Source organism: Oryctolagus cuniculus, chromosome 8 (genome assembly GCF_964237555.1).
Source record: "Oryctolagus cuniculus chromosome 8, mOryCun1.1, whole genome shotgun sequence".
Lineage (NCBI taxonomy): Eukaryota > Metazoa > Chordata > Mammalia > Lagomorpha > Leporidae > Oryctolagus > Oryctolagus cuniculus.
This window is the reverse complement of record NC_091439.1, coordinates 83365469-83383768: the sequence shown is the minus strand read 5'-3', so window position 1 is coordinate 83383768 and position 18300 is coordinate 83365469. Positions and strand designations below refer to the sequence as shown.

The 18300-nt window shown below is 51.2% G+C and overlaps 1 protein-coding gene across 8 annotated transcripts in view; it reads right to left on the bottom strand.

Annotated features, from left to right (window-relative positions):
* Nucleotides 1–8640: 8640 nt before the first annotated feature.
* TMEM150C (transmembrane protein 150C) overlaps nt 8641–18300 on the bottom strand; it is an 83187-nt gene continuing 73527 nt past the window's right edge. For all 8 annotated transcript variants that reach the window (XM_051819636.2, XM_070047973.1, XM_051819635.2 and 5 more), the window contains 3 exons: nt 17420–17547; nt 14603–14780; nt 8641–10889 (listed from right to left, as the gene is read on the bottom strand). In XM_051819636.2, coding sequence (XP_051675596.1) covers nt 10681–10889; nt 14603–14780; nt 17420–17547 — 515 coding nt within the window. In that variant the 3' untranslated portion in view covers nt 8641–10680. The remainder of the gene's footprint in view (nt 10890–14602; nt 14781–17419; nt 17548–18300) is intronic.

Here is an 18300-nt window from a genome sequence, read left to right as displayed (position 1 = left end):
TCGGAGGAGAGAGAATGAGAAGCTAGATATCAGCAGGTGCTGCAAAGAGGAAATAGGGGGGACTTTTTATGGGGTAGGGAGTGGGGGATGCTCAAAAGGTGACATCTCATCTGAAAGACAGATGGAAGACCCTCCCACGTAGGTAGACAGTGTGGCCAAGATCTGGGGCCAAGCTCAGCCTGTCCCAGGAATTGAGAGGCCAGTGACCGGAGGCCATCAGAGATTTGGGTGGAATGCAGATCAGAGTGGGCTGGCAGCCCGGTGAAGGGTTTTCAGTTGCACTCTGAGTATGATGGGAGTTTTGAGCAGGAGGTAACAGGAGTGACTGAAGGGATTCTCCATTGGGAACAGAATGGATTATAGGCAACAAGCAAGCAAGCAAGAGGGGATGAGGGAGAACAGTTAGGTCTGTCGGGGTTGAGTGCGAAGGTAGAAACCACATGAGTTACTGTGGTCAGATTTAAAACCAGGAGTCCTAGGCGGGCGTTTGGCCTAGCAGTTAAGACATCAGTACCTGGGTTTGATGCCTGGCTCTGCCTTCCTGCCGTTGCACACCCTGGTAGGCAGCACATCACGGCTCAAGTACATGTGTTTCTGCCACCCACATGGGAGACCTGGGTTGGGTTCCTGGCTCCCGGCTTCAGCCCCAGGCCCAGCCCTGGCCGTGGTGGGCACTTGGAGATTGAACCAGTGGATGAGAGATCTTTCTCTGCCTCTTGAATTTAACACACACACACACACACGCACGCACGCACCCAGGAGTAAGATATTTACAAAGTCAGCGGGCAGACTAGAAGAGTGGTCAGGAATTACAGGTGGACTGTGGAGGTGACGGACACCCCACCGTGTGAGGTCAGGAAGCCTGCCACCACGGCCACGGCTGCTTCCACTCAGCACTGGCCAGACGCTGGGCGGCCCGATGCAGTCATGCAGTGCCTTTGAGCCTCCTTGCCGATAGCAGTTGCAACAGGAGGTTGCCCTGTCCTGTTCCTGTGTGTCGACTTCATGCTGGTGCATTTCTTCAGAATCTAATTGTAACCCAGAACTCTGCATGAAAGGGAGTCTGGGAAATCTTTCCCTCTTTATGTTTTATATTTTCTTGGTTTATTTTGGGAAATTTTTAAAAGAATGTTGATTTTCATCTACTTGAAAGGCAGAGTGGCCGGCGCCGCGGCTCACTAGGCTAATCCTCCGCCTGTGGCGCCGGCACACCGGGTTCTAGTCCCGGTCGGGGCGCCGGATTCTGTCCCGGTTGTCCCTCTTCCAGGCCAGCTCTCTGCTGTGGCCCGGGAGTGCAGTGGAGGATGGCCCAAGTGCTTGGGCCCTGCACCCCATGGGAGACCAGGAAAAGCACCTGGCTCCTGCCTTCGGATCAGCATAGCTCCGGCCGTAGCGGCCATTTGGGGGGTGAACCAACAGAAGGAAGACCTTTCTGTCTCTATCACTAACTCTACCTGTCAAATAAAAAAAAAAAAAAAAAAAAAAAAAGGGAAAGCCAGGGCCGTAGGAGGCAGTGAAGGTTAAGTGAGGCCACGTGAGAAGGGGCCTGGTCCCCCAGGCTCAGTGGCCTTGTAAGAGGAGGCAGCGGCACAGGAGCCCTCTGACCCCCGAGGGCACAGCAAGAAGGCAGCACCCTCAGGCCAGGAAGAGGCCTCCCCATGGAAACCGCCAGACTCCAGGACCGAGAAACAGGTGTGGTGAGGCCCTCGGTCTGCAGTGCTTGTCAGAGGCCCAGGCAGGCGCCGTCCTCCAGTTCTCCGTGTCTGGGCCTGGTGCACTGCTCCCCCACTGTCTCTCAGCGGGGGCAGGAGGGGTGGGGCCAGGCGCCATCAACCTGCACCCAGCTCCCTGCTTTCACTACGATTCAGCTGCTTTGTCTTTTTTTTTTTTTTTAAGATTTTTATTTATTTATTTGGCAGGCAGAGTTAGACAGAGAGAGAGAGACAGAGAGGAAGGTCTTTCTTCCGTTGGTTCGCCCCAGAAATGGCTGCCACAGCCGGCGCGCTGCGCCGATCCGAAGCCAGGAGCCAGGTGCTTCCTCCTGGTCTCCCATGCAGGTGCAGGGCCCAAGCACTTGGGTCGTGTTCCACTGCCTTCTCGGGCCACAGCAGAGAGCTGGACTGGAAGAGGAGCAACTGGGACTAGAACCTGGAGCCCCACATGGGATGCCAGCACCGCAGGCGGAGGATTAACCAAGTGAGCCACGACGCCAGGCCCCAGCTGCTTAGTCTTGATGAAGGATTCTGCGTGCTGCACACCTCTGCCCGGGTCTTACAGTTCTCAACTAGTTCTGGCCATTTTTTGCCAGTTTGTTGGGTTTTTGGCAGGGTCGATGTTTCGGGTCCCTTAAGGCCTCCATTGTCACTGTTCACATTGCAACTCCAACACTCCTCCTCCTTGCCTTTCTTCCCTTGAGTCCTGCCCAGGGCTTAGGGCTGCTGCAACTCACACAGGAGCACAGAGGGTGACGCCTTGTGCCCTCCCAGGCTTGGTGGGGACAGCTGCAGGCGGGCTTGCGGGCCGGACACTTCCTCCGGGGCCCCCAGCGGCAGTGCTGTGAGGGTGCCTACGTTCACCTGGGCGGCTGTTCCCTGACCCACTGGGTCTACGTGCATAATACATGGTGGTTTTCGGCCGCGACATTTTGTGGTTGGTTTACCTGTGCTGTAGTGACTGGGGGCAGCCACCAAGTGCCTCAGGTGTCACCTAGCAGGGGACAGGCGTCAGGAGCCCTTTGCACCCCACGAGGCTTTTGAAAGCTCGGGGCTGGAGCATGCAGTGAGCAACATGGGGTTGCCCCTCCCTCTCTGTCCTTCCTAACCGTGGCTTCTCTTTGCTTCCCAGATTTTGCACACATCTGCCCCCTCCCAGGCTTGAAAGGTCAGCATACCCTGGACCCTTCCCTCCCCTCTCCTCCCACAGGTGGCATGTTGCACCTGTGTCTGGCATGTCGCACCTGTGTCTCTCAGGGTGCATCTCGACTGCGTTCTCATCTGCCCCCTCCTAACAAGCCGTGCTTGAAGCCCCAGTCTACCATCACCAACAGAATAAAAACCTACAGCACCGGAGAAGACGCTAATACTAGGCGTTGTACTTCCAAGTTCTGTGCTAGCAAAGGGCCATTAAGCCATCAAAGGCTTAATGATGTGTATGGCATTGATGTGGAGAGTTTTTGATGACTTTAAAATTAAATTAAAATTAAACGTTTGAGCCTGACCTACTGGATTAGCTCAGCTTCTTAAAAACATGAAATAGATGAAGTTTTCCTCAGTACCTTATTTTGAAGATGCATGAGAGAAATCAGGTACAGACACAATTTGCATAAGGATACTTCAGGTCCCATTCAGGACGAGGGCATTTGGCCTGCCCTGGGTGCTGCAGACAGCAGGAGAAATGCCCTTTTGCAGGCCAGGGTTGTGGCGCAGTGAGCTAAGCTGCCACTTGCAATGCAGGTATCCCATACCGGAGTGCTTGTTCTAGTCCCAGGCTGTTCCGCTTCTGATCCAGCTCCCTGCTAATGTGCCTGGACAGGCAATGGAAGATGGCCCAAGTGCTTGGGCCCTTGCACCCATGTGTTCTTGGGTCCTGTCTTCAGCCTGGCTCGGACCTGGCTTTGTGGCCATTTGGAGAGTAAACTGGCCAATGGGAGATTCACAGTCTCGGGGCCAAGGCTGTGGTGTAGCAGATAAAGCCACCACCTGCAGTGCCAGCATCCCATATGGGTATCCTGTTTTGAGTCCTGGCTACCCCACTTCCGATCCAGCTCTGTGCTATGGCCTGGGAAAGCAGTAGAAGATGGCCCAAGTGCTTGGGCCCCTGCACCCATGGGTGAGACCCGGAAGAAGCTCCTGGCTCGGACTGGCTCAGTTCCAGGTATTGTGGCCATCTGGGGAGTGAACCAGTGGATGGAAGATCTCTCTCTCTCTCTCTCTCTGCCTCTGCCTCTTTAACTCTGCCTCTCAGATAAATAAATCTTTTTAAAAAAAAAGTAAAAAAGAAAATAATCTCAGTAAATTAATGACATGCATGATAGATAGATGTGAACATTCAGTAAACACCTTCAAGTGTGACTAAAGATTAAAAAAGATTCATAGTCTCTCTCTCCTACTCTCTCCCCCACTCTCACTTCTCCCTCTCCCTCAGTCACACTGCTTTTCATGTAAATAAGTTAATCTCTATAAGAAAGCCCCTTTTTATATCTAGAACATCCTCTAGGAGACACAGGAAGCCACTGGCTTGGACAAGCAGGAGGCCACTCATGTCCTTGGACGTCTGTCCACATTAGCGTGGTTCCCTGAATGCCTTCAACACCACAGCTCATATGGAACACACGAAATCTCCCCTCCTCCCACCCTCCTCCCAAAAACACCCCAAAACAGTGGCCAGGGGTGGGCAGCCCCAGCCATTTATTTCAGGGAGATTTGAGTGCGTGCATTAACCAAGTGCCTGGCAGTGTTGTCGGTGCCAGATGTCTGGCCCACAAAAACCCTTGCCTGCAGGGAATTTGTGTGTTAGGGCTACAGAGAGTCAGATGGTCTGAGGTACAGTAAAATGTGTCAGTGCTGTGTGTGTGAGCATTGTAGCTGGTCACGTGACCCTGGGCTCAGGAGGTGGAACTCTGGGCAGGTCAAGGGCCTCGCGAGAATATTACAATGAGTAGCAGAAGGAGAGGTTGAAACATCTGGGGGAGATGGCGGGGCGAGGGGATGGGCTGGGGTGGGGGTGGGGGTGGGGGACAGCAAGGGCCACATCCTGGAGGCCACTGGAGGAGCATGAGGAGGAAGAGAGAGAAGGGAAGACATGAAGGCACTCTTGTTGGGCCTTGGAGGGCATCCTTACAAGGTTTTCAGTCTGACCACAGAGGCCGTCACTAGAGGGTTTTTGTTTTTGTTTTTTAAGATTTATTTGAGAGAGAGTTACAGAGACAAGGGGAGATGGAAAGGTTCACAACAGCTGGAGCCGAGCCGATCTGAAGCCAGGAACCAGGAGCTTCCTCTGGGTCTCTGATGCGAGTGCAGGGGCCCAAGGACTTGGGCCATCTTCCACTGCTTTCTCAGGCCACAGCAGAGAGCTGGATCAGAAGAGGAGCAGCTGGAGTATGAACCAGCACCCACATAGGATGCCGGCACTGTAGGTAGAGGCTTAGTCTACTACACCACAGCATAGGCCCCTCATTAGAGGGTTTTAAGTGGAGGAGTAATGGGGACCCAGTGTAGGTTGTTTTTGTCGTTTGTTTTTTGAAAGAGTTGCAGAGAAGGAGAGGCAGAGGGAGAGAGATCTGCCATCCACCGGTTCACTCCCAAATGGCTGCAACAGCTGGGGTTGTTCAAGGCCAGAGCCAGGAGCCAGGAGCTTCGTCTGGGTGTCCCATGTGGGTGCAGGGGCCCAAGAGCTTAAGCCATCTTCCTTTGCTTTCCCAGGAGCATTAGCAGGGAGCTGGGTTGGAAGCAGCCGGGACTCAAACCAGCGCTCATATGTGAGGCTCACACTAGAGACATAGGTAACCTGCTATGCCACAGGACCAACCCCCCAACCTCCCTTCTAGAAATTATTTGAGGCGCAGAGAGGGAGATCTCCCATCTACTGGCTCACTCCCTACATGCCTGCAAGACACAGAGCTGGGCCAGGCTGAAGCCAGGAGCCTGGAACTCCCATCTGGGCCTCCCACGTGGGTGGCAGGGACCCAAGCACTTGAGCCATCACCTGCTGCCTCCCAGGGTGTGCATCAGCAGGAAGCTGGAATTGAGAACAGAGCACAGATTTGAACCCATTCACTTTGATACAGAATAACAGGTGAACCCAGTTGTATCTTAAATTTTAATGCAAACGTTTTCTCCCAATTTGGCTTTTAGTAAGATGATTTTGACTGCTGTATTGAGGACAGGCTAAAGGCAGCAAATAATGAGGCAAAGACGGTTTTTGTAGGTTACTGTAAAACCCGGGTGCAGTATTACTGGCCTGGACCAGGTGGGGGCAGTAGGTAAATTCTAATGAACTTTCAAGTGGAGCAGATAGGACATGCTGATAGGCGTGGGTTTTTGTTTTAGCTTTTTTAAAGATTTTACCTATTTATTTGAAAGGTAACAGTTACAGGCAGAGAAAAAGAGACAGAGTGGGGTCTTCCATCCTCTGGTTCACTCCTCAGATGGCCACAATGGCCAAAGCTGAACTGATCAGGAGCCAGGAGCTGCTTCCGGGTCTGGGTCCACCCACATGGGTGCAGGGACCCAAGCACTTGACCCATCTTCTGCTGCTTTCCCAGGCCATAGCAGAGAGCTGGATCAGAAGAGGAGGAGCTGGGACACGAACCGGCGCCCACATGGGCTGCTGGTGCTGCAGGCGGAAGCTTAGCCTACTGCAGCCACAGCGCGGGATCTAGGAGTGGGGTTTAAGGGGGAGAAGAGATACGTTCATCAGTCTGAGCGAAGGAAAGATGAGTTGACCTTAACTTAGATGGGAAGACTGCAGGGATGGGGGTGGGTGAGTCTGAAGGGTTCAGATCAGATAGATGTTAACTCCAAGATGCCTTTCGAATGGAGATGTCCTGAAGGTAGTTGAATAGACAGGTCTGACATTTAGGATAGAGGCCTGGACTGGAGAACCCGGGAAAAGTCAGCAGATGCCAGCATGTATTTATTTGAGAGGCAGAGAAAGAGAGGGAGACAGGGAAATCTCCCATCTGCTGGTCCTGCCTGCAACAGCTGGGCTGGGCCAGACCAAAGTTGACAGCTGGGAACCCAATCTATGGACCCAACCTCCTGCCTCCCGGGGGGCACCTTGGCAGGGAGCTGCAACTGACATGACAGCTGAGCTGGGACTCAAAGACTCAGGCACTGGGTTAGGCAGCCAGGTGTCCCAAGCCGGATCGTAACCCCTGTGCCCAACACCTGCCCCGGTATTTAAAACTAGAACACTCGATGAGGTCACCAAGCCAGGGTGTGCAGACAAGAATTGCGGGGGCTGAGGCAAGGTGTGCCCCTGTGTTAGGATGTCAGGGAGAACGCGACGCAGCCAAGAAAACCAAGTGGACAGTGAGGATGAGGCACACTGCGGATGGAAATGTGCCACCCACAGGGAGCCCCTCCTCCGTTTCTGCATTACGGCGGGTTCTCCGATGGGCCCTCAGCACTCTGACTTGGAGGGAGTAGCAGATCTCGGACTCCTGTGGGGGTCACTGTGGCTGCTCACACACGCTGCATCTCCCACTCTGGGCACGTGGTAGGCACGCCACCCTCCGACATAGCCGTGTGCTGTGCCCCAGGGGGTGACACGTAAGCTCGGTGATGTTGCCGCCTCCTGGCAGAAGCTGTACAGGCCAGTGAGCGGCTGTGCCAGCAGGTGTTGAGAGGAAGCCTCGCTGTCAGCCAGGGTCGGGTCACTGCCATGGACCCCTGGCTGATCCTGGACAGTCAGTGAGAGTGACAAAGAAATGCTGTTTTCCCTTGGAATGGCAAAACTCAGCTGGTCCTACCATAGAGCCTTAAGGACAAAAATGAAGTCAACTGTGATATTTAGTCTGTAATTATAACCAAGAGATCACAGATTTCAGGACAGGAAAATCTGGCTTTCCCACGCGAGGGATAAAGAGAACCTAACACATAATAACTCTAACCCAGTGCCAGTCATCCATGAAATTTAAAACGCTTACGTCTGTAACATATACACATTATTTTTAAATTCTCGCTTTCCTAACCACTTGAGTGGTGTTTCTTCTTCAAGAGGCTTAGTTGGACGACCCAAGATGTACCTGAGTACATTTCAGACTTGGTCCTCCTTGTCGCCTTCACTGGGCCCTCCCTGCTCGTGGGCCCCAGTGTGGATGCTGTGGTTCTTAACCCTGAGGAGGTCGTGTGTCCTATTCTTCACTTCCGTATGTGGCACAAAGTACACTGGACCTGTCCCCATGCTGATCCAGAACTCCCGAAACCCTTGGCCTCTCCCAGCAGGGGTCTCTTGCCACTCATCACAAGCCCGACTCTAGGCTAATAAGGTGTTAGACAGGGGACCCTCAGATAGCCTCGGGATGGGGCTGGTCAGCAGAAAGACTGAGTGACAAGTCCCCAGGGGAAGGGAAAAGTCACGCGTGGAGCTCTGTCGCCTCCAGGGCAGGAGACGTGGAGTGTGTCCAGTGGATGGACGCCCGGCGGTGCTGGAAGCCTGTGTGTGGGCTCCACGGGCCTGGAGGCGCCACCCACCTCCCCTCCTTGCCCTGTGCATCTCTTCCATGTGGCTGTTCCTGAGCTGCAGCCTTTATAATAAACCGGCAGACGGAAGGCTAGTGTCCCGAGTTCTCCAAGCTGCCCTGGCAAACTATAGAACCTGAAGTGGGGAGGGGGGCACGGGACCCCTCCTCCCCCAGACTTTGCAGCCAGCCTACACGGAGTGAAGGTTTAACCTGTGGACCGCAGGCACAACTGGCATCCCAAGTGAGGGCAGTTCAATCCAGGTGCGGTACGTCACACTCGGATTGTAGGCACATGGCTGGTGTCCAGACTCCGAGAACTGGCCGCTGTGCTGGCAAATGCCCTGCCTGCCAGTGTAGCCCCGACATTCATTTTCAGCACACCTGGCCGAGAGCACGTAGGCTTCAACGTTAGAGCAACAACGGCGGGGTAGGCAGGGTAACGGACGAATCAGAGCTCTGCATAAAAGAAGTTTATTTAGTGGCCAGGTCCCAGCGAGTCACGTCCGTCACTGCTTGATTGTGCTAACTAGGCTACCAGATACGCTCTTCAGAGAGTGTGCAGGTGCATCACCGAAAGCTGTTCACTTCGGATTGTGCAGAGTAAGAGAAACCTCACAAATCTTTGTTCTTCGATACAATTTTTAAAATATAAAATTAAAAAAAAAAGGAAACCCAAAAGGAGTAGTTCAAAATGATTAAAATGTCCCCTGGGTCTATCTACAGGAAGATGCCTTCTTCGTCGAATACTCTCTGCTTGGTTCTTCTCACATCCTATTTACACTTTCCAGGACCCCTCACCGCCCCTCCCCCATCCCGACCTCCATTCACGCCCCCCCAGGAAGCAGCCATTTCCGTCTTCTCTCTCTCACCCCTTGTTGAGTCTCTCTGATCCTCTGACCCACTTGTAAGCTATCACGGGTTCTAGTCACCAGCTGTTTACTGAGCACCTAGTATGTGCCGGGCACTGCACTAGGAGGTGGGGATGGACACAGAGATGCAAACAGTGAGCTCCTCGGCAAGCAGCTGGCATGGGGTGTGTTAAATGACAACATCTTTCCCACGATGGGCCGTGAAATCCAAGGCCTTAATAAGTCCGTTTGGAGATTTCTTAAAACGAGATGTGATCATGGAGGGCTTTGACCTGGGCCCACGCCAGCGCACTGGGGATTTGGAGTTTGACTCTATGAAGAGCACTCGCAGTCTGAGTTGAGTGCTTAGCAGGTGCAAACTATGTATTGGGCTGCAGTGTGGTCTTCGGGAGGGCCACCTTTTAATTGACTTCTACAGATTCCAAGTTTGAAAAGCCCTTAACGTGCAAAAATATTAAATGTGGGCGAGAGACACCTATGAAGGAAGTCTCCCCTCATCTGGACTTGCGGCAAGTCCTCAATTGTAGAGCAAGTGCCCTAAAGCACTCCTATTTCTTGCAAGCATCCAGCATGAGTTCTTACTTCTTATTACGTCTACATATTCATATTTTGTTGCCACTTTTCTGTGGATTCTTCTAAGCCTCAAACATAAAAGCAGCAAAGTTAAGTGGGCAGGCGACCTTTTTCTTTGCCTCTTTCAGCATGGCTGAGCCCAAAGTGAACTTGCACTTGGGTCTGCATCTCTGTCCACGGGGCCTAAGGAGACTCATGACAGTGACTTAAACAAACGAAAAAAGGTACGCCGTGACACAGAAAACAGAAACTGTACATGGCAAACCGCGGAAGCAAAAACCACACCCCCGTCTTGCCACTCCCATTTTGCACCAGGCCAAGCTGACCACGTCCCAACAAATATTCACATTTGGAGATGTTTTTTTCTCTCAGTCCCAGTGAATCAAGTCCAGTTCACAACAGCGGACTTCCCTCTCCGAGTCGGTGGCATTTCCTGCCACTGGGGCCACACGGCTGACCATGGAACAGTGATGAAGGGAGCACTCGAGGGAAAGTCCAGGCCACGCCTTCGAGCCACTACATGGAGTTACCGTCCCGTTATCTCCACTGAGCATCCATCCAACTAGATGACGCGCGATGAGCCACTCAAGAGTATTCCTGCCAAACCCAGAACTTCCTTGCGCGCTAGCTCCAGGCCCCGGGGAACGAAAGGCAGCCTAGGGCGGGAGTCAGTCATTCGCCGCTCGCGAGTGTTACTCACGCCCTACTTGACGGCAGGGCGCTCAGGATGTCTGAAACACGTGAAGAGGATGGGCAGAGCAGGGGACACGGGGGGAGGGAGAGACAGGTGATCATGCACAAGCTTCTGGCTCCCGGCTCGGTCGTGCATATATTTTTTCAGTGTTAACAGTGTGGATTTCAATACCTTAGGGCTTGGGCTACTTCTTTGAAAGAAGAGAACTTGCCCTGAAAAGCTCGTTTGGCAGGTGTGTGCATGTGTGTGCACGTGTGTGTACGTGTGTGTATAAGGTTCTGCATCCAGTCCTGTGAGGGTGTCCTCCCGGGCCCCGTCACCGTCACACCCCTGTCCTCGGCAAGGCAGCTCGGCCGGGCTCACACTTGGTCGGTCTGGTACTCCGAAGCCTCCGACAGGCTCTCCGAGAAGCTCAGGAAGTTCTCCTGGGCCTCGGAGCACACGATCTCGTAGCGGTAGTGCCGGAACTCCACGGCCAGGGTGCCGAAATAGGACAGGAAGCACATGGCCAGGCCCCACTGCACCCTGGCCGCATACATGTGGATGTCCTGGGCCATGAGGATGAAGTCTGCGGGGGACCCGTCAAGGAGAGCATGCGCATCAGCCACCAGGGGCGTTCTGGGCGGAGCCGGGTCACAGCCAAAGCCTGGCACGGCTGGAAGCTTCACCATGCTTGCCCAGCCCAGGGATTGGCACGAATAATAATATTACAGATATTTTTAAACTTACTTTCATTTCATTAAAAGAGAGAGAGAGAGAGAGAGAGAGAATGAGAATCTTCCATTCACTGGTTCACTCCCCAAATGCCCACAACAGCCAGGCCTGGGTCAGACCAAAGCCGGGAGTCCGGAAACTCAACCTGGGTGTCCCACAGGAGGGGCAGGGACCTGAGTGTCAGCCCTCACCGGCTGCTCCCCAGGGTGTGCTTTATCTGGAAGCTGCATCGGAAGCACAAGCAGGAGCCAGACCCAGACAATGACACGGGATGTGGGCATCCCCAGTGGCATCTTAACTGATGTGCCAAGTGCCCACCCCAGGTAACACTCCTGGGCTCTTTGCGCAGATACGCTTCTGAGTCCTTTCATGAGTGATCGTGCTTAATCCTCACAGCACTCCTGTTACCATCGGTTTGCTTACAATTAGGGAAACTGAGGCCAAGTGGGTAAGTAACTTGCCTGAGGTCACTCACACAGGTATTATTTGGTGGAGCTGGGATTCAGACAAGCACCTGACTCCCTGGTCACGCGCCCAGCCCCTAACTCTGCAGCCGCTCAAGAGATTTGAGATTAGCAAGAGGATTACAACTGCAAAGCAGTTAGCTGGCCAGAAAAATAAAGTTTTTTTTTTTTTTATCACTGCAAATGACTACGAGTTCATGGTTATCATAACGTCTGTGGGAATAATTTCAAAGATGCTAACTACTAATTTCAAAATGCTAACTACCTCCATGTAAGCCGTGTCCGGTGACAGCTTTCCCTCTTCTAATTCTCACTATTGTCTTTCAGACAACACTGCACTGGTTAGCTTCACGGCTAGTATCAGATTTAAACTTGTGCCCACATGACAATAAGCAATTTTAAAAAAGTAAAGAAATGGCTGAGACTGCTATGCCTGAATATCTATGGCGCATACAAGGACCTGCGTGTTGTGTGTGTGCACAAACAAAATATATGGAAGCAGGAGCCAGGGTGGGAAGGGGAACACGTTGACAGTCTGTTTTAGTGCAAGGTCAAGAGGCTGAGGACTAACTGTGTTTACTTTAAGAAATCAGAAATATGGGGCCGGCGCTGTGGTGGAGTGGGTAAAGACACCGGCATCCCAAATGGGCCCCAGTTCGAGACCTGGCAGCTCCACTTCTGAGCCAGCTCCCTGTTAATGGTCTAGAAAAGCCACGGAAGATGGCCCAGATGTTTGGGCCCCTGCCACCCACATGGAAGGCCTGGAAGACCTGGCTCCGGGGCTTTGCCCTGGTCATTGCGGCCATCTGGGGAGTGAAGCAGTGGATGGAAGCTCTCTTTCTATTTGCCTTTCCTTCTCTCTCTGGAACTCTTTCAAATAAATAAATCTTTAAAAAAATTATAAATATCCCCACAGAATTGGTCCTATCTTTAGAACTCATATCTAAAATCTTGGGAGATTTTCAGAGAGCAAAACAGCATGTGAAATGAACCTTAGTTGTCTTGACAAGGCCTGGATCCCTTCACCTAGGAACTAAAAATGCTTCCACGTGTTCAGAAACAACACGGCTCAGAATAATTTGATGTGAGCTCAACACTCAGACTAGAGTCTGGGCATACGCTTCTGACTAAGGGTTTAAAATACTGCCAAAGCAGTATTAACGTCTCAAGTTCACGGGGAGTGGAGAAGTCTCCAAGTCTCACACTGGCAGAGTCTGGGTCTTTTTGATCACAAGACGTTTGATGAGGTTCCTAGCACAAGGCAAGCTTTTGGCCCACGTTCCAAGCCTTAAGTGTTCCCTCATGTGACTGCAGGGCTTCGGAAAACCAATGAAATGACTGAATGGCAGGAGATGAGGGAAGAAGCCAGACCCCACCCATGCCACCAACTTAAGACTCTCTTTGAACGCCGAATCTTTTCACATTTTAGAGCCCCTTACTCAAAAGTGGGATGGTACAGTGGCTAAGGGAGCAAAAGCTGAGGTCTACTTTCAGCCTTGATCCACAAAATACTGTTTGTGTGATCATGGGCAAATTAATTTCCTTGTGAAATTAAGTTCTTTGTGATTCACTGTTCTCACCTGTTAAGTGAGGAGTGAGAGCGTGATACCTTTAAAGTGTGTAGAATAATGTGTCGCACACTGTAACTATGTGTTTGGCCTAGTGCTTAGCACACGTCGGGATGCCTCCGGTCCATACTGGAGTGGCCGGTGTGAGTCCCAGCTCCGCTCTCGGTTCCAGCTTCCTGCTAATGAACTGCCCGGAGGCAGCAGGGATGGCTCAAGTAGTTGGGCCCCTGCCTTCCACCCAGAAGATTTGGGTTGATGAGCTCCTGGCTTCTGGCTTTGGCCTGGCCCAGCCCTGGCCGTTGTGGGCACTTGGGGAGTGAACTAGAATATAGGAGCTCTCCTCTCTCTCTCTGTCCATCTCTCTGTCTCTCAAATACATTGAGTAAATAACAATTTTTAACATTTTAAGGTGCTCAAGAAGTGTGTGGAAACGTGGAACTGAAAGAGCAGCTTACTTTGGTGCAGAAGTTGCTTAAACACGAGCACAGCTCTCTCATAATCCTCATTTTCCATCAACTTTCTGAACACCCTCTCATACTGTTGATTACTATGAATACATAGCATTGTGTTAGCTGTACATTCTGTCCCCTAGGAACCTTGGTTTCCATCTTCCTTGGTTTCCTGAGGAGGAGGACCTATTGGAGCAAACACCTCTATTACTCCGCCCCACAGAATGAGTGACTGATCTCATTGGTAGGACCATCAGTGGGGGTCACGGTGCTGCATCTTAACAAGACTCACTCATTCTCTCTCTCTCTCTCTCTGCCATCTGCTGGGGGTTGAGTGGAGTAGGCACTCTGCCTTTCCCCCATTTCTGTGCTTCTCACTGGGCAGACAAGTTCAACTGCAGGGTGCAAGAGATCAGCCCTGTGGCGTTCGGCTTTCGGGGCTAAGCTGGAATAAAAGCTGATTCTCCATCCCCATCTGGCTCATCTGCCTGTTCTCAATTGTTCAAACCCTGGGGTGAGGGGGCAGGGAGGGCAGAACATGAATAGCAGCCGGAAACCTCACACATTCGTTTAGGCAAACTACACACATGTCAGTAGTCAATTCTTGACTTTGTTTTCCAAAGAAGTTGACTTTCCTGAAACATACAAGGGTCTTTTCCCCTTCAAATTCATTTTAGAGCTAAGAGTTGAAATTACAAGGCCATTACTGAAGTCACCAGTAAACGATGTGTTTTAAGATGGGGAAAAAAACCCACCATTCCCTTTTGGTTATGCGTTCTGTATTTTTCACAAAGGGAGACTTTCAGGCCGCTAACTAAGGAGACCCCACAGCACATTTCCTGTAGATGGAAACAACCTTGAGGAGGCAGAACTCCTTTTATTTTTCGTTCTCCACCTCCTCTTTGGCATGAGGATTCTGCTGCAGAGGTTTTGTGGTCATGCCCATTTCCTTTCCCAGTCTGTCTTTAGAGTCTGCGATGCTGGGACAGTCACCCTAAGCCACCGCCAATGGCAACGTCTACCTGTATCCCTGCTCTCACGTCCCCCGTCTCTCCAGCACAGAACCTCTTCCCGTAGAAAGGATACAGAGGACCACACAGAGCGTGATCAGGGCCGAGAGGATGACCCGTGGGATTCCGACCTTCCGGCCTTCGTTCTTGATGTTGACTTTGAGCGTCAAGGCAGCCTGGATCCAGCAGGTCAGCGTGCCGAATCCGAAGGTCAAGGACGTCCCCACGTTATGGATCTCCTCATCGTTCGTGAGCTGAGGGGTGAACAGACAATGGCCCGCAGAGGCCCATTTAGAAAGGAAGACAAGCAAGCTGCTGGGCTATGGGGGGAAAGCTAGGCAAAGAAGTATCTCAATAACAGGACGGCAGAGTTTTACAGAGTCCAGCCCTTATCGCCACTGGCTTGCGTGTCTATTCCCAAAGGGCTCAAACGCTGAGGGCAGGAAGGGAAAATTGGCACTACCCCCAAACCTTAAAAACATTTGCTTAGCAAAACCACGCTGGCAGTAGTGATCTTTACTCCTTGAACTTATTTTCCAGAAAAGCTTTGTAGGAAAAGAAAAAGAAAAAAGAAGGAAAGTTACCAGCAGTGGGAATGTCCAAGTTTCCACAGACTTACAGCCCAAACTTTGTTTCCCAGGCTAAGGAAACGAGACCCAGTAATCCGGCCAATTCTGAGCAAGTGAAGCACCAGTTGGCACAGACGATGCAAACCCTGCGGGCTCTTCTTTCTCCTACAAAATGGGCCTATCCATGACCCATTCATTCATTGTGGATGGGAACTCCTGTGGTTTTGTTTTCCTACAGTAATTAAGAAAACCTGGCGCCCGTGAGCTTTTGCCACACCTAGAGACCCAGAAAAGGACACCAGTCTTTGAAGAGTCATAGTCAAGGCTTTTACAGAGTTAACAGGCTAAAGGAGACCTGGATAATTTCAGTTCAGTTAAGAGACAAATCCCCTAAATCATTACCCATGCAGACTTAAGAACTCTGTCGCTTACACTTTTTATAATTACATATATTTTGAACTACACATATAGGAAAATAATTTCTACTGCTGAAGAGACGGCTTCTAAACCATGGTGAAAATACTTTAAAAAAATTACCACCTCTTCCAGATGTTGTGTTGTTTGATATTATAAATAAGGGCTGCACTGGATTTGTATTATTTTCCTTTGCAATTCCTTCTAGAGCTTTGGCTGTAGGATTTTTTGCCTTTCTTTTTTGAAAGTGGCCATTTCTCCCATATTTCAAAATGTATTTTTGAATATATAAAATATATTTTCAAGACTTGTTTAAAAAATGATTCTTCAAATTAAGTTTCCCTTCTAAGAAATTGGCTTTTCTTGTGGTATACAGTCTGCCTATTATCTTAAAAATTTTTTTTACCTAATTTAAAAAACAGAGACTATGGTTACATGATTCAAGCTTTTAAAATTATAAAAAGGGCATTGGTTGAAAAGTCTGCCTCCCATCCCACAGACCAGTCATCTGGTTTCTCCACAGACAACTACATCTCAGGGTCTCCTGTGTACTCCCGTGGAGAGTTCAGCAAGTGTTCTTCCTCAGTAGGGTCATCATTCGTGGTTTTGGATATCTGCAGTTCACCAAAACAACCCACTCTCTGGAATTCCTCCGGGACTTCAGTAAAGAATGACATGTGTACTCAGTAACTCATCAAGGGCCTGGTGAGGCCAGCCTGTGGGGCTGGGAGTCCATGGGCCCCTTCAGACTTAGGTAGAATGTTCTTCAAAAGCAAGCTGTCAGCTGTGGCTGGAAAGCCTGTCTCCAGGCCAACTGGCGTCTCCCCCACTAACAGTTTCTCGTGCTGCGTGTGAGACCTTGCGGCCTTAAGTCACACCTTCAGGGTGGGGGCGATCTTTCACCCAGAGCTGGCAGGGGAAGGGGCTGAGCCCCTGGGAGAGTCAGACTGGTTCCAGGAGATCCAGGCCATCTTGTGTGACCTCACGGCTTTAAATCACACCTCCAGGGTGGCTGCAGTCTTCCACCCAGAGCTAACAGAGGAGGGGGCTGAGCCCCTAAGGAGATGGACAGCCTCCAGGAGACCCCCAGTATCTCCATGAGCCCCAAGCCAATCAACATACCTATGGGAAACCCCCATTCATATGGGATGCCCGGAGGCTCTACCCACTATGCTGTAGTGTAGCCCCCCAAGGGGAAGTTCCTAGCAGCGGTATACACAGCAGAGGTTGGAGGATGGCCGGAGAGAATGGAGGCAGGGAAATCATCCAACTGCTGTCGTAGTGCAGGGATCTCCTGGTCTGTTTTACAAATGAAGTTATTCAACTCGAGAGCTGGAGGATGGCACTGTCAAGGGAAATTATTCTCACAGGTTGTAACCTTGGGCTTCTAAATCCCTAGGAAGAAGAGGCAGCACACATCTTGGTACAAATCACAGATGTTCTAGGGAAACAGACTGGGCTTTCAAACTTGACTTCCATGGGAGCTTGCTAATCTGAAATTCAAGCTTTCATCTAGTAATGATGCTCAGAGTGTAATTATAGGAAGGCAATGACCCTATTTGTTTTCTAGAAAGCTATATTAGAATATAGCTTATTATGAAAACAATAAGTATAAACCACTTTGAAATCCTTAGTGAGAAACCCAGTTCGTTAGCAGCTTATCTTCCCAACAGCTGTATCTCCTATCCCTAGCAGCACCCTCACAGGTGTAGGGAGAACTCACGGGGAGACCAGGCTGAAAGACCCCAAGTGCTGACTGCTGGAGAACCTGTGTATATTAGGAGCCAGTGTTCCTAATTATTGTTGAAGGTGCACGCAAAATTGCATGATCTGATAGCAGTGGCTGTGACACTCGGACAGCTGCAGGCCTGACCAGTGTGAGGAGGGGGTAAAAGGCCAAGGTGAGGTACCTGAAAATTACCAAGTAAGGTCATTCCAAAGGAGGCCAGACACAGCGCCACCAGTCCACTGATGTTCAGCCATGGGTTTAAAACCTTTGGTTTCAGTTGTATGAAGCGCAGAACAGCTACCACAAGGGCTAGGAATAAAGCAGAATCCTAAAATTAAAACATTTCAATCATCTCGACCACGAGGCAGCGTGCCAAAGCCACAATGTGCAGAATTCCACTTTTTGGCCGGCGCTGTGGCTCACTAGGCTAATCCTCCGCCTTGCGGCGCTGGCACACCAGGTTCTAGTCCCGGTTGGGGCACCGGATTCTGTCCCGGTAGCTCCACTTCCAGGCCAGCTCTCTGCTGTGGCCCGGGAGTGCAGTGGAGGATGGCCCAAGTGCTTGGGCCCTGCACCCCATGGGAGACCAGGAGAAGCACCTGGCTCCTGCCATCGGATCAGCGCGGTGCGCCGGCCGCAGTGGCCATTGGAGGGTGAACCAACGGCAAAGGAAGACCTTTCTCTCTGTCTCTCTCTCTCACTGTCCACTCTGCCTGTCAAAAAAATAAATAAAAAAAAGAATTCCACTTTTCATCACAGTCCATTTTAGGGCTCTGAAGGGACAGGTGATTTTTTTCAAAGAAGGCTTCCAGGCGATGCTGGTGATCATTTAGGCATTTTATTACTCCTACCTTGGGGGAGCAGAGTGGCCGAGAGGACTCGCGCAGCAGTGCTCCCAGGGGATGAGGCAAGGATGATGGATTGTTAACAGTGCTGTGCTAAGAGTTTTCTAAAACGAGGTCAGCGCAGGACAGCCTGCTCAGGAGAGACTGCGGAGGCACGGCGCACACCCAAGACAGCACAGGAATTGGCTGATTCCACTGCCCTTTAACTCAGAGCAGC